The 15783-nt window shown below is 39.3% G+C and overlaps 1 protein-coding gene across 2 annotated transcripts in view; it reads left to right on the top strand.

Moving 5' to 3' along the window:
* MYO16 (myosin XVI) overlaps positions 1-15783 on the top strand; it is a 650995-nt gene that overhangs the window by 351025 nt on the left and 284187 nt on the right. For both annotated transcript variants that reach the window (XM_075061501.1, XM_075061500.1), the window contains exons 12-13: positions 2864-2929; positions 5230-5357. In XM_075061501.1, coding sequence (XP_074917602.1) covers positions 2864-2929; positions 5230-5357 — 194 coding nt within the window. The remainder of the gene's footprint in view (positions 1-2863; positions 2930-5229; positions 5358-15783) is intronic.

The raw sequence follows: 15783 nt of genomic DNA, 5'->3' as shown, positions 1-15783 counted from the left end.
CAATGTGTGGCGATTGCCGTCAGAACTGAAAAATTTCTCATCCGTTATTTACCTGGGCTCCATCATCTCACAAAGGAAAAAGCCGCTGGAGGCCATTTCCAAACACAGATCTTCCTCACCACAGCACACATACTGCCATACTCACTGAAGCTGTTGTAGAGAGGCATAAACTACATCTGTCCTATCCAGATCCCCTTAGGGGATCTAAGCAGGGCTTCATTCTGAGGGCAGGTGGTTTATTGTACCTCCCCTCCATAAGGATATTCTTTTGGTGGAGAGAGGTGGGGCACATGGGCAGATGGGTAGATTTGATTTTACTGTTGCAACACAGAAGTCCCATCTGTGATGGCTGCTCAGGGGATACACTAAATCAGCATAGTCTCAGGTCACAGGTCAGTGCTGCCTAGTTTTGTGTTTCATAGACACCATATTCACTCCCATGCAGAACACTGGGTGAATGTAGCTGCTTTGTAAGAAATATTTGAAAAGGAATAACTGATACCTTTATGTTACTGGAAATATGGGTGCCTTGATAAGCCTTAACTGTTTATGTAAATAGATTTTTAGAATGAGCTAATCATAGGTGTCTTAGAACAATTTTTAAAAGATTCAACAATTAAACAGAACTTTAATACAATGAAAGTTTCAGATCACTAAGACTATTATATTTTTGAATGGTATCAAAAGAATTGTGGAATACTAGTGGTTGCTGGTTTTCTAATGACAATGGGTCAGATCCTGGGCTTCAGTCAAGGAACATGGCAAAGCCTGTGTGGGGAGACAGAGAATGGATGCAAAGGCATCTTTAACCACACACCCCACCCTCACACCCCATGTGCTTTCCTGATCCTGGGACTGAGTGGGCACATATCCATTCTTTAGCATACATGAGAATAGCCTTCAGGGTTTAGGGTGGGTGCCAACAGCCCCAAGTGACCTTTTTGGAATATAGAAATCTGCTGGTGATTAGAGAGCCCAGGCCTCACCCTCTTACAGTTTGCAGCTAGAAGAAAGGTGGGATAGGACTCACTATAGCATTTCTACCACATCTACCTCTGTATGGAGGGAATCCTGCAGTGATTGGTTAAGAAACTGCCTGTGCTGGCTTTAAGGCAGTTTTCCACAAAGGATGTGACACAGAGTGGCTCCAGGGGCTTGGGCGTAGTGATTTGAAATAAATAATATTTTTGCATTCTTTGGGCATCTAAATATTATAAAAAGCAAATTGAGGACTGTATTGTGACAGATAACTGTTTACATGAAAATAAACTATTTAAGTATATTCTTTTTACACAAAAGTAAAGCTTTCTGAACTAAAACTGAGTTCAAACATTGTCCATAGTGCTGTATAAGAAACAGAAGACAACATGGTCCTTTCCACTGGGAGACAACACAAAACACATTGAGACAGTAGAGGAAAATTCTCCCTCAGGCCGTTGCTAGTTTCCTTTGTCTTTGTTTTAATTAGTGTTTTTTTAAATTTGGTTGGTTGGTTTTTTGCTTTTTTTTGTTTTATTGGTTTGTTTTGGTAACAGTATGTCTGAAGCATTTTTCTTTAAGTCAACGTTTGTGGGCAGAATCTTTTAAAAGCACAATAATAACTGAATAATTTAATTAAGAATATGTTGAAAAACACTTTTTGATGTTCTAATACAATGTAAAGCCAACAACAGAAGTTCACATTGCTTTTAGTATGTGAAAATTTTTTACTAAATTCTACTTTTCCCCAACAACTACAGCTTTCACTTCAGTCATTGTCAGTCTGACAAAACACCTCATGGTACTAAAATTTTATGAATCAATTAGAAAAGCACTTGCCACCAAACAATTCTTCAGTTTTTAGTTTTAGTTTTCTATAGTGCATAGTGTTAAAAGAATCAGGGCCAATCTGTGTTTCAGTTGGCTTGCTCTTAGTTCTTTTGTTATTATTGTTTGTAGAAACTGCTTTTCAGCTGCCTCATGTATGAACAAGGTTAAAAACTAAATAACATTATAGGAATCAATGGTCCCAAATTCTTTGCTGGGTGAAAAACTAGAGCAGAGGTGGGTGGGAAAGGTGGTTTAAAGTCACCTTTACATATCCTGGCTCCTGAGGCCGTCCCATCACTGGTGTGCTCTCTGGTACAAGCTAGAGAAGCCTTGCACTGGCTGTTTGTGCCCCCAAAGAGCTGATATGGCAATTTGGCCATGCCTCTTATGTCAGAAATCAGAAGCTATGTGGAGACATTAGCTCTAGTCCACTGGGAGGTTAGTAAGAAGTAAGGCACAAAGCAGTCAGGATATATTGGAGAATGCAGCACAGTGGATTCATGTAGTGTTTGTTCTAATATTGCAGGTGAAATCCTGGCCACATTGTATACAATGGGAATTTTGGTTGTCATAATTATGTTGATTACTGTCTTTTATCCCAGTGACAACTTTTTAAATACCCATTCTATTTATCTACCTCTGCTAGCACTACTAGCATGGTCTGTTCCATAATAAGATGATGAAGCAATTGGGTTCTGTGATAAAGAACTTCACTCATTTTTGCTAAGCTTAACAAATGGTGAATTACAGATTCATTTAACAAATAATCTTACAATAATATATGCAATGCAATTCCTTTGTTAATCATTTTACTTTGTGAAGCACTTAGTATTAATTATCCTTTTTATAATAATGCAATCTGAATTGTAAATTTGGATCTTAGTTTTTAAGAGCAAGAATTTAAAAGGTTCTGAATTGTGGAACTATGAACTTGTAATTTGTTGATTACTGGATTTAAGATGCTTTTGCAAAAAGTTTTGTCTGAAGGAAAATCATTAACTTCCTGAAAGATTTAATTTATCACTTAATAAACCAATTATAATTTGTTTTCCAGACCTACGTTGGAGATATACTGTTGCTGGTTAATCCATTTAAAGAACTTCCAATTTATTCCACTATGGTAAGCATTTTCTTCTAAAAATGTTATCATGTAGATCTACTTCAGTGGAGTTTCATCCATAAAGCACATCTGGGATCCCAAAGCACTATAAAGGAAAACATTAAGAAATATGTCTGTTCTTTTCATATTAGGAACATCTCATTTGAATTTTGCATTAGTAGCAATAACTTGAATTTTACCTAAGGCACACGGTGTCTTGTTTATATCTTTATGAATGTCTCCTTCAGGCATAAACATTTTTATTTTGTTTTATGATGTTGCCTATTACTTATCTTCTTCTCCCTGAGTGCTACTCGTGTGAAACAGCAATCTTGCCAGAGGTGACAATAAGCAGAACAATATTTCATTCACGGATTATTTGGGTAACAAAAAAAAAAACCAAAACCTAAACATGATGGTTCATTTGGGCCTGTGCAAAGCTCTCTTTAACTCCAATCCACTTATAAATAAAGTGTCTGTTATTTCAGTATCAAAATACTGGTACTCTTGCAATGTGGGCATAACATAAATTTACATTATGTTTTACATGTCATGTTTCAGTCCAGCCCCGTCATTTTAGATGCACAGCATAAGTGTGAAGCATTGAATTTTGCCTATTATTAATTATTATTATTATTATTACGATTATGTTTTATTTGTGCTATATTGAGATTACAGCCCTTGTGCTAAGAACTGTACAAACAGGTAGTAATTTTGCTTGCAAGACTTACCGAGAGTTTGTAGTATTCAGAATCATCATTAGCAGACTGTAGGTTGTGACTGTTTAAAATGTCACATGTATGACCTAATAGTAAACTGGGGGAAACAAATGGAGTAAAGTACAGGTGGCAGGAGCAGCAGATTAAAATTGCATCTTAAGCTGGAAATCTCCTACCTGGTCTGAATATGGAGTTCCTCAAGCCCTTTCCTCATAGAGCAGGACTGGGCAACCTTAAGGTAGTACGGGGCACAAAATCCACTAAAACCCTTTGGTGGGCCACACATTGTTTTTGGACGCTACCCCTATTGCATAGCTCAGAAATGTTTGCAACAACACAGCATGTTAACGAATACTTAAACAGCTATTAATAGTACAAAACTGAAGTCTCAGCATGCGCTACATTTCCAGTTTCCTTGTCAGTGGGATCCTGCCTTATACATGAGTTGCATTCCAAGAGGCACATGCATGTGCAAGGGGTTCTCTTCCCCTCTGTGATGGGTTGGGTCACAGAAACCCCCTGGGGGCTGCTACCTGATGTGCCAAGACTACTTCTGCCCCTGCTTTCCCTTCCATTGGGATGTCAGTGCCTTGCCTGGTTTGAGCCAGACCCCTTAGCCTGCTGCAAACCCAGACCCAAGTCTGAACCACGTCCCTAACAGCTGTAGGCTTAAACTGAAAGCAGTTTAAGAAGTATTCCTGTCTTTAACACTCAGATTCCCGTCTCCCAATGGGGTCTAAACCCGAAATAAATCCGTTTTACCCTATATAAAACTTATACAGGGTAAACTCATAAATTGTTTGCCCTCTGTAACACTGATAGAGAGGTATGCACAACTATTTGCCCCGCCCTTTCCCCAGGAAATATTCACTTTCTAGGGTAGGTAAGTAGCTCTGTGTTGTCTCATCGTATACAGAGATACAGTTAGTGAATAACAATAGTACTTAAGTCAGGCTCAGCATTTTTTAAATGAGCTAAACTCTAGATATTTACAAGCCAATTTTGCTGAAGGCTATGATTCTAATTAGTTAACAGTCTTTAAATGTCAGGTTTGTCTCAGAGGAATGTAGGCTAACAGTAGGATAACTGGTTTTTGCCATTTTTAGCCAATGAGAGTAGAGCATGCTGCTAATTATGTGTATTAGAGAAGTGTTTCTAAATTGCAAATAAAGTATTACTGGGAGACTGCTGTGTCATATAATAAATTAATTAACTTGTAACCTGATTTCATTGATCTCTGTCTTATTATTTCAGAGGTCATCCATGCTATTTTTGTTTAATATTTTAAAACTAGGACATTGAAGGATTATCATGTGAAGTATAAATAATGTAACTTAATATATTATCTGCTTTTTAACAATTGGCCAAATCTGCATGGCCACTATTATTAAAATTAAGTATTAAAATAGCAAATCTTAAATAGAACTCTTGTGCTGATATTGATATATGTATTGCTTTAATGAAATGCTTTGCAAATAGTTTAAAGAACCCAAATAGTTTGTTTATATTGTCTAGGGAGCCCTAAGGAAGCCCCTTATTGAAGAGATGAAACAATATTGGTTTAGAATTTGCCACCTGTGTTAATGTTCAGTTATTTTTCAGGTCACCCAGCTTTACCTAAGTGACTCTGGCAAACTGTGTTCCTCACTTCCCCCACATATATTCTCCTGTGCTGAAAGGGCTTACCACATGCTTTTCCAGGAGCGGCGTCCTCAATGCTTTATTCTCAGGTGAAAATCTATCTTTCTATTAAGTGATTTATAACTCATGCCTTTGAAATGTTTCCCCAGGGACTCTGCAGACAAGCTTTCCTTTTTATTTTTTTCCCTCCAATTGATTTATTCTTATTTACTCATATGTCTCATATATTGCAACATAACAGTGTGAAGAAAAATATTTAATTCAGTGTAAGTGTTATTCATTTTGTTGAAGAACTATCAGCTTCATTCAACAGCATCTTTAATAACAGAGATTTGTCCACAATCCAAAATTGTTTTTGTTTTTTAGTTATATCACACTGATTATGAACTAGGATCCAAACTTGAGAGGAGGGATTATCCAATGGTTTAGGTGTAACCTAGGATTTGGGAAATATGGATTAAAGTCCCTGATATGCCATGGAGTTTCTGGGTGAATCTGAGCAACTCTTTCTGTTCCTCAGTTCCCCATCCGGTTAAATGGGGATAGAAGTACTTTTCAGGGGTTTGGTAGTTATAAATACTTTATAGACTGTGGGGCTGTCTGCACTAAGTGGCCATATAAATACCTAAATTAGGCAGAACTGGCTAATCAGACTGCCTCATGGTTATGAAAGTTGAGGGAACTGAATAAAGATAATCAAACATATATATATTTTCATTAAATTGTACTTTAATAGATAATTTTTTTTCTAATCAGTAGAAGCACTATATATTCCCTGAGCTTCACTGAATATAGTAAGTAAACATTTGTGTAATAAGTGTTCATTTAAAAAATACTATGCACTTTTAAAAAACAAAGCTGTACTTTTATGGAAAAACTGACTGCTGGTTGGCTGAAACAAACCATAAACCTGTTTTATAACATAATTAGAATTGAGATGTCACTGAACTGTGCAGGGAACAGTGACCTTTAAGTAGCAGAAAACCATTATCCTGTGTTCACATTCTCTTTATTATATTTTTATAGAGGTGAAATAATTCATTTTAATAAAAATAAAAAATTCCCTAGTATTCAGTGTTTTCAATGAAGAGCTCCACAAAATATGAACTCTCACGTCATATCCATTTGGGATATTACTGGTAGATTAGTAGTGTATGAGGTGGAGCAGTAGGTAAAATGTACTTACATTTTGGAAAATGTCAAATACCAAATTAAGATACTAATGTATAATAAATGATACTAATGCTATAAATGGAGAGATATACAATTCAATAAAGGATTGGTTTAGTGACAGAGAGCAGATGATGGTGATAATTTTAGATAAGGAGGGAGGTGATACGTGGTACAGCAGAGCTCAGGATATTGAGCCCCAATACAGTTCATTCTAGGTTACAGAATGTCAATGAACTGATGGAGGGATGATGTTAGAGTGTTCTGCTGAGATCATTAGAACTTGAGGTCTGTATATTATATCCAATGCAATCCACATACATACACATTCTAGGCATCTTTTAGTTGGACTCTATTTAGATCCAAAGTTTAGTATGGAACTGGAAGCTGAAGAGAGAAAGATTTGGTGGGTGAGAAAAAAAGAGTTTGTAAAGCTATGACTTACTGGATAACCTAACACCAAGAGTTAGGGTCCTTGAACAATTCTCTCTCTCTCTTTTCTTTAACAATAACTGAGGGTATGTCTACATGGCAGTATGCAACGGCAGTCAAAAAAGCAAACAGGATGTTAGGAATCATTAAAAAGGGGAAAGAGAATAAAACGAAGAATATCTTATTGCCCTTATATAAATCCATGGTACACCCACATCTTGAATACTGTGAATGGATGTGGTCTCCTCATCTGAAAAAAGTTATACTGTCATTAGGAAAGGTTCAGAAAAGGGCAACTAAAATGATTAGGGGTTTGGAATGGGTTCCATATGAGGAGAATTAAAGAGGCTAGGACTTTTCAGCTTGGAAAAGAGGAGACTAAGGGGGGATTTGATAGAGGTATATAAAAACATGAGTGATGTGGAGAAAGTAAATAAGGAAAAGTTATTTACTTGTTTCCATAATATAACAGCTAGGGGCCACCAAATGAAATTAATGGGCAGCAGGTTTCAAATAAATAAAAGGAAGTTCTTCTTCACACAGCTCACAGTCAACTTGTGGAAATTCTTGCCTGAGGAGATTGTGAAGGCTAGGACTAAAACAGGGTTTAAAAGAGAACTGGATAAATTCATGGAGTTAAGTCCATTAATGGGTACTAGGTAAGGAATGGTGTCCTAGCCTCTGTTTGTCAGAGGGTGGTGATGGACAGCAGGAGAGAGATCACTTGATCATTGCAGTTAGGTCACTCCCTCTGGAGCACCTGGCATTGGCCACTGTCGGTAGACAGGATACTGGGCTGGACGGACCTTGTCTGACCCACTATGGCTGTTCTTATGTTCTTATGCAATTAGATACCCGCGGTTGCCAATGCCAGCTGACTCAGGCTCCTGGGCTCAGGTAAGGGATGGTTTAATTGAGGTGTAGATGATCAGGCTTGGCTGGAGGTGGCAGAGTTCCAGAGCTCAGGCTGCAGCTTGAGTCCTAATGTCTACGCTGCCCCTTACTTGAGCCCTGCAAGCCCAAGTCATAGGCCAGCTGTGCAGGTATAATTGTAGTGTAGACATACTCTGAAAGACCAGGGGGAATTGTGAATTTTCTGAAGTCCTTGGAGATATTCAAAAGTCCTTCCTGTCTGAAATCAGTTTAGATTCTGTTATGTGCAAGTCTAATATACCCCCATCATGAATCATTAGCAGGGTTTAATGTTGAGATTCATAGACTGATTAATGCCCATTTTTATACAAACCAAAGTCAAAGCAACGCAATTATCGTAAGGCATTTCTCCTGGTCAGAAGTTGTCATGAAGATCCCTTTATTAGTCTCATTAACTTTTATAAGATAAAATATCAGTTGTGATCCAAAATGACACAGACAGTGGCTTCTGAGTTAACAGGAATCCTTTATTTGTTCTCCTTGTGACTATTTTTTTCTGTTACTGGTTCAGGTGGGTAGTCTGAACTGTTACCCAGGGTTCTTTCAACCCAAAGCTCTTGGTAACTTTTACTCTGTGCGAGGCAGTGTCAGGAAATGAATCAGGGGAGACACGGCCGTTCGATCGATAGATGGCTGGCACAAACAGAACAACATAAGAGTGCTTTCACTTAAAGCTACACTTTACTTCGTCTCCAGCACTGACACACGTCCGCAACAGATTAGTAAAACACCCCCAACCCTTGATAATTACCAAAGCTGAGTGTGGCTCTTGAGTGACACAGTGGCAGGCTTCCGGTGGCCAAATCTTCTGTCTGTTGGTGGGGACCGCAAGATGTATCCAGAGGGAAAGTCCAAAAAGAGTCCAGAAGAGTCCCCAGATGAGTCCAACTACCTCAAACTTTCCCCCCTTATTTATACATTAGGAATAGAATGGCATGTCCCTTAAAGAAAACTTGTTAAGTAAGCAGTTTCAATGGTCAAGCAAGAGTTTCCTTCTGACTATTGATTAACCAGGTGTGGGTTTTTCCAGTGTTTGCAGCCTTGAGATCCCAATAGACATTCCTGGGGCACATCCTGCTCTTTTAAAATGCACGTATCAGCAACTTTTAACACAATTCTTATCAGGAAGGATGCAGGGTCAAGCTGCCCTTTCTGAGGCACCCCAAACCCTCCTCTCCCCTGCCTTGGTCAAGCTTCATGGACACTTTACAGCCTGCTGACTAGGTTGCTTTATCAAGAAGCCATAGTTGTTTCAGGCACTTTACTGGTTTGCCAATATCTCCCCGTACAGAACTATCCAACATACCAGTGTAGCAGTGGAGAGTAAAGTATCAGCCCTCCACACAGGCAAGCAGCTAATCCAGAGAGTGAAGTGTGCTGATCTTGTTACTCGTAGTTTGGTCTATCTTTAGTAATTGCTTAATATAGTAAAATTTTGCTACTATGTACTAATGAGCAGAAGAGCTATTGCAAATTAAAGTAGGCCCTGATTGTGTAAAGTGATTCACATGGATGGACTGTATCACCATGTGGAGTTCCCTTGAAGTTAAATGGTAATCCATGCTGTCATAAGGGTCTGTGCTCACAAAGGGAATTAATGAGTAAGTGAAATGTATTAAGAAAAATAAGCAAAGATATGAATTTGTTTGACAAGTCTAGTCTATTTTTAATTATTGATGTCAATGCTTTATAGTGTCAGCACAGAATTTTGTAATAAGTTTTTATAAAAATAATGGTATTTGAGTAATAGTTCTTACTACAATAATCTTTACTAACAAGTGAAGAGGTTGTCAATTTTGAGTGCAAAGTGTGGGATGTGTAGAAAAGCAAATTAGTTGGGTCCCATGGTATTAATACATAGCACTTATGTTTTCCTTTGTATTTTCCATTGTCAACATGTTGTACTCACCTTAACTGCTTACTGTTAAATAAATAAAGCAACACTACTATTGTGACAAAATACCCCCTTTGTAAATTCCTCCTGAAGAGTCTGGAAAAAAAGAAAGAAAAAAAACACACACACTGTGCAGAAATGCTTTATTTTGTCTGCAGTACATCAAACAACCTAGTACATGTTTGGAAGCGACTAAGGAAACCTGGAAATAGTGTCATGTACTGTACACTTTCATCCTCATCAAGCATGTCATCTTGTTTTATTAGTGAAGTTAGTGTTTATCTTCTATTAGCCACATTTTTAGTTTAGTTTTTCTTGAGCTATCTGAAGTTTATGTGCAAGAAGGCATTTCCCATGGGTTTAGTGGCCTTTACTAATCATTTGTTAATTACTCTTTCATTGGACGCACCTACTATAGCTAATGAATTCTGCATGTAGTGTAACTATTATCGGTACACTTTTTCTCAGTTTATATAGACTTTTTTTCCTTCCATGTTTGCCTAAGAAATAGTCACCACCAGGTGCCCATTCAGCTAACGTGAATTTTGATACACAGTCAGTTAAAAATGTCTTTCATCTTACTTCATTTTCACTCCCTAATCACATGCTTAACTTTCTGAGTATTAGTAGTTCCAGTGACTTTGGTGGGACTGTTTACATGCATAAAGTTATGCTTAAATACTTGCTGGCTTTGGGCTAGAGTAAGGTTGAGCCCAAAGAGTGCAGTCCTTGTTGCCTACTAGTGCCCTTGTATGCACTGCTCTAGCTCAGTAGAGAGGAGGGATGTGGGGAGAGCATGGCGGCCTCCTAGCTCTTCACCACTCCCTGTGTATGTGAGCTAATACAACCTGTGAGGCACAGACAAAAGGAGATGGTCTACTCTCTCCAAGGCTGGTGGAGTCTACCACTTCAGCAAGTGCTTTCTGAGGGCTTGCTGCAGTGCATTTATCCAGATATCCTTCAGGGAGGGCTGTGGCTGCAAAAACGGAATCCAGCTTTATGCTAGACAGCTCAATTAGTGCAGATTACTGTCAATATATGTCCTTGTATATCAACTCCCCTGCCCCCATGTAGCTTTATTGTATCTCTGTTATCTCTAAATTTACACTTAGATTACAAGCTCTTAAATGCAGGGATCGTCTCTTCATTATATGTCTGTACAGTTTTGATGAGGCTGGAGCCTCTAACTATTACCAAAATACAAATACATAATAAAGAAAATGGAGAGGGAAAGGACTCCTCCACCTAGCCTGAGAATACACAGCGGGCTTCAGCAACTCCCATGGCTCTTGCCCTCTGACCTCCCCAGAAGGGAAAAATGTGTGGATCCATATAGTAAGAGATGTACTGTCTCCCATCCCTGCCCTCATAAAACAACCAAATGAAAAATTCAACACCACCCTATGTTCAGTCTTACTCTTTGGGTAAGAACTGTGGGCCTTGTTTGCATTTATGCTAAGGCTAATTTATATTGCCTTCACGGTGTGTGTAATTGTAATTTGCGCCCACTTAAATGGATCTTTACCCTTCACAGAGTGTTGTAAAGAGGCTTTTTTGCAAATGAGAATTGGCCATATATTTTCATTTTGGGATTCAGTAAAACTTTTCCCTGGCCTTTAAAGTTCTCTATTGTCTTGCTCCAGTTTACTTCATACACCTGATCTTCCTCTGTGTCGGGCCCCTCTGCTGATCTACCATCTATTTCCTCTCTTTTCCATCACACATTCCCCCTCAAATTAGCAAAAGAGCCAATTCTTCTGCAGCTCGTCTGCAATTTGTCAGCTTCATTAGCTTTCTGTTAACTCCTCATATTTTTTCTTAAAATATCTCTTTTCTCATGCAAATATGCTTCTTAAATCTCTTCTCTGGGTTTTTTTCTTCCATTTTTTCACTCTGCAAATGACCAAATGTCTTCTTGGGTTAACCTTATTGAAGTGCATGATGTAACATTAGGGATGCATTTAATCAAATGTTGTAGGATTGGGTGTAGATTTTTTTGCCATTTATTCAATGTAACTTGGTTTGTTTTTTCTATTCTCTCAGCTGACTTGTAATGTTTAATAGATGAAAAACAGTTCAGGGTGCAGTTTGTGTTAAAATATAGTTAGATGGTACTATGTGCTTATTACAGCCAAGTGGTGGACTTCCCTGTATCAAACCAGTTTGTTTCTAACACATTGTTTTTTTTCTTGCTTGCTAAAGTTATCCTTCTCCTCCCCTCAAGTCATGCATGACTTTAGAAATGCATTAAGAACTGACAAGATAAGCATTAGAATTAGCCAGAAAGCCTAACTACACAATAATTTATAGATGTCTTGGTGAAAGCCAAGCATCCTTAACAGATTTAGTCACCCTTATATGGGACATTAATGTCTAATCTGGTGATTAGAACAAAACATTTAAAACACATACATCAAATGAATTATTTTAATCTGTTACCCATTTTAGCAACCAGTAGTGTTAACATCCAATGGCCTAATAGCTAAATAAGCCACATTTATAAATCCAGTGTAAATCTGAAAAGGACTGAGATTCTCTTCTCTTAAAAATGATAGACTGGGGAACTTAATTTTGTTTTATTTTCCCAATATTTCATCACCCCTTATTTTCTACCAGAATTAATAATCAGAAAACATTAATGCATGATTGCTATTTACAGAGCATCTTATTTTTATAGTACATAATTCTGGTTAAAAATGTAGTGATACATTATTTCCAGTTGCAGAAAAGGATTATATCTATATCCAATGTCAATATTATATAACAATAAGCATGTTGATATAAACACAATAGTTTTATATCTATTCTTAATATTCTTAATTATTTGTATTGCAGTAGCACCTGAGAAGCCGAGTCATGGACCAGAACCCCATTTGTGCTAGGTGCTGTACAAACTAATAACAAAAGGAGAACTCCTGCCCCAAAGAGTTTACAATCTGCCAAATGATTTTCTTCAACCTATTTATTACTTAGTATCAGAACAGATTTTAGCATTAATAATTGGCACACCAGGAAGTGTTTAGAATTGAATTCAGAGGAACATCCAAAAATTTAGCGCATTTTTATAGCTTATCTGAATCTCTTGGGTTTCCAAAGTTGGTTGGCAGTTCAAATGAACAAGACTTCTATGACTTCTCATTTCAAGTCATGAACGGAAATAGTGCAAGAATAACCTATTTTTGCAGTATTCTGCACTTCTGGTTCTAGTACTTTCTGGGAACTGAAAATAAACATTTATCCCAAAAACTTCACTCACTAAAAAAATATCTCAGATGACAACTGTAGTGTATACCTAACCTACTTCTAATGCTAGTGGTGGAAAAACTTCACTGGGCAGAGCCATAGCATTGCATTCCTTTGAGATGTTATTGTTGGCCTGTTGAAATTCCCAAAAAATATTGGGCCTTAGACCTTTATGCACACTGAGAGACTTAGGGACATATAGTGCCTTTCACCCTGACCTGTGGACAAGCAATTGGATAATGAATTACATGGCTACTGCATATTGACTCCCTTTGTTTTCATTCATTTTAAGCACTTGCAAGATGCCAATGAAAATGGCATTAATCTGTGTGAAAGCTTTTGGTAGCCCTCATGAAAACTTCATGAAAAGGAGGAACTTGGAAGAGGAACTTCATTGAAAAATACAAGAGTAGCTTTTTTCTTCACAAGGAGTGAAAAAAGCATCCAGCACCAATGTTGGAGATATTGGTAAAATGCTTAGGGATGGTGGTTTACACACATGACATGTTTCAGAGGCTGTCTCAAGCTCAAAGTAAACAGGTTTCTGTTGAATGAGTGGCAGGTACAAAAAGTGGTTTCAATTTTCAGGAAAAAAAATTGGGGCTCATTTTAGACATTCTTCCAAAGCTTTGAATGTTCTGTTTAATGTCCAGACAAAAAACCAAAGTTGCCCTAACAGAAACGAATTCAATTTGTGGTTATGAGCAGCTATTCTACCTTGCATATAATGTAGCATGTTACTGAACAGAAACAAGCTGTACATATGTACTGCTTAGATGTGTTGCTTCTCCTTATTAAAATTTGATATGGCAGTTGCACTACAAATTTTTTCCATGTATTTCTCCTTTATGCAATGTGAAGTATTTCTATTCAAACTAACACCTTGGAGCCTCAGAGGAGTTATTTGGGTGCCTGTGGACATGTGGGTGCCAGAGCTCAACCCTCCCTGGGTAGGAGGGGAGCCACACCGGCCTCATCATGTCGTCCGAGGGCGTCTGCCCTCGGGACTGCAGTCAGCCCGGTGGTTCGGGCCCTGTGGGCGGGACCGAACAGTGGCACAGTTAAACAGGGCCCAGCCTCTGGTTCAGGCGGGGTGCCCACAAACAGTTATAATAGTCAATTCGCTCTGGCCCTTTGGAGCAGGGGAGAGCAGTGGCAAAGTCAATAGGGTCCCAGCCCTTGGATCGGGCAGGGCACCAACAAACACAGCAGTAGTTTATCAGCTCTGGCCCTTTGGGGCAGGGCAAAGCAGTGGCAAAGTCAATAGTCTCCTTAGGTCAGGGTGAAGGGAGATTCTGCCACCCAGTTACGGGTGGCAGGGGGAACGCAGGCCCACCCACTTCTCTGCGTTCCAGCCCGGGGCCCTAGTAGCAGCTGTTGCCGCCAGTGACGATCAGTGGGGATCCTCACCGAAACACACTGACATAGGCACGGGGCCCTCTGCAGCCTGATTGTAGTCAGCTGCCCCCGGGCTACTTCCAGTATCCCCCTCGGTTCCTACCTGGTCCGCTGGGGCGTCCAGCACCATGGGCTCTTCCCAGTCAGGGCTGGGCGGCAGGTCCGGGAATACCTCCGGGATGGCGGGCCAGGTCTGGTCTGGGGGCTCCTCGGGGCCGTAGTAGGGACGAGGTAACTCTGGCAGCTCCTCGTCGTAGCGACTGCGGGGCAGCTCGGGCAGCTCCTCGTCGTAGCGACTGCGGGGCAGCTCTGGCAGCTCCTGGTGCCAGCCTCTGGCCTCAGCGGCTTCCCAGGGACGAGCGTCGGCGGGCACGTCTACTCCTGACGGTGGCTGGGCTTTTATTCTTCCGGGTAGCCACCTGACCCTCTGAGGGGCGAGACTTCCGCCCAGCGGTTCTGCCCTGGGGGATGATTGACGGGGCTCAACCCTCCCTGGGGAGGAAGGGAGCCACACCGCCTCGCTACAGTGCCCTATGCACCTATTCTTCTCTGTGGGCTGAACTCATGATGAAGGAAGAAGGTATATTATAGGTGTCCCTGGCCATTGTGTGTTCTGCCAGAGAGCCCAGCCCATAGAAGAGAATGGGGGTATAAGCACTTAAACCACAACTCCCATGAGGCACCTGGGGTGCCATTTTGAACAGAAATATTTCAAATTTGGGTCGTTCTCTTTTTTTACAAAATGCTAACATTATCTACGGAAATCAGAAAAAAATGTTGTGTCAAAATTCCAAATCTCAGTCAAAAAACAGTTTAAATGAAAATTTTTTGACCAACCATAACCTACATTAGTGTCCACTTCTGCATATTTATTTATTTAAGAAGTCATGACGTGGCAATAGCAGATTGGTCTATCAAGGATTAATTGCTTACACCTGTTACTAGTTACTTGTTTTTCCCCCTCTATCAAGGTGCTCAAGGTTCCAATATATTTGCCAAATGATAAACCCCCACATTTACACTTGTGAACTGTGGGACAATGCAGATCAACAATAACATTAAATTCAGGGGAAAAAATAGCATTACCCATTGGTTCCCCTTATGAGACCATCATCTCCTTCTTTCTTAGCATATTGGTTCATAGTAGTTGGTGCAAAAAGGAATTTTAATGAACTGTCTAAGGGATTAACTACCTTATTATTGTGAGGTAGTTCCATATTGGTAAGGGACCTGATGTAGTCCATACATGCTTCATATATGGAACTGTTTGATAGCTCTGCCATTTCTGCCTATTATTACAGTTATGGACAGCATGGAAATGCATATAAATAAAAATATATTTATATTTAAAAAACAAAATTAAACTTCTAAGATAGACAGATCAGCTATATTCATCTTAAATTTACATCAATTTATGAGGCCTCTCTCTGACAAACACATGGACC

This window comes from Chelonoidis abingdonii, chromosome 1 (genome assembly GCF_003597395.2).
Source record: "Chelonoidis abingdonii isolate Lonesome George chromosome 1, CheloAbing_2.0, whole genome shotgun sequence".
Classification (NCBI taxonomy): Eukaryota; Metazoa; Chordata; order Testudines; family Testudinidae; genus Chelonoidis; species Chelonoidis abingdonii.
This window is presented reverse-complemented; position numbering and strand designations above follow the sequence as displayed.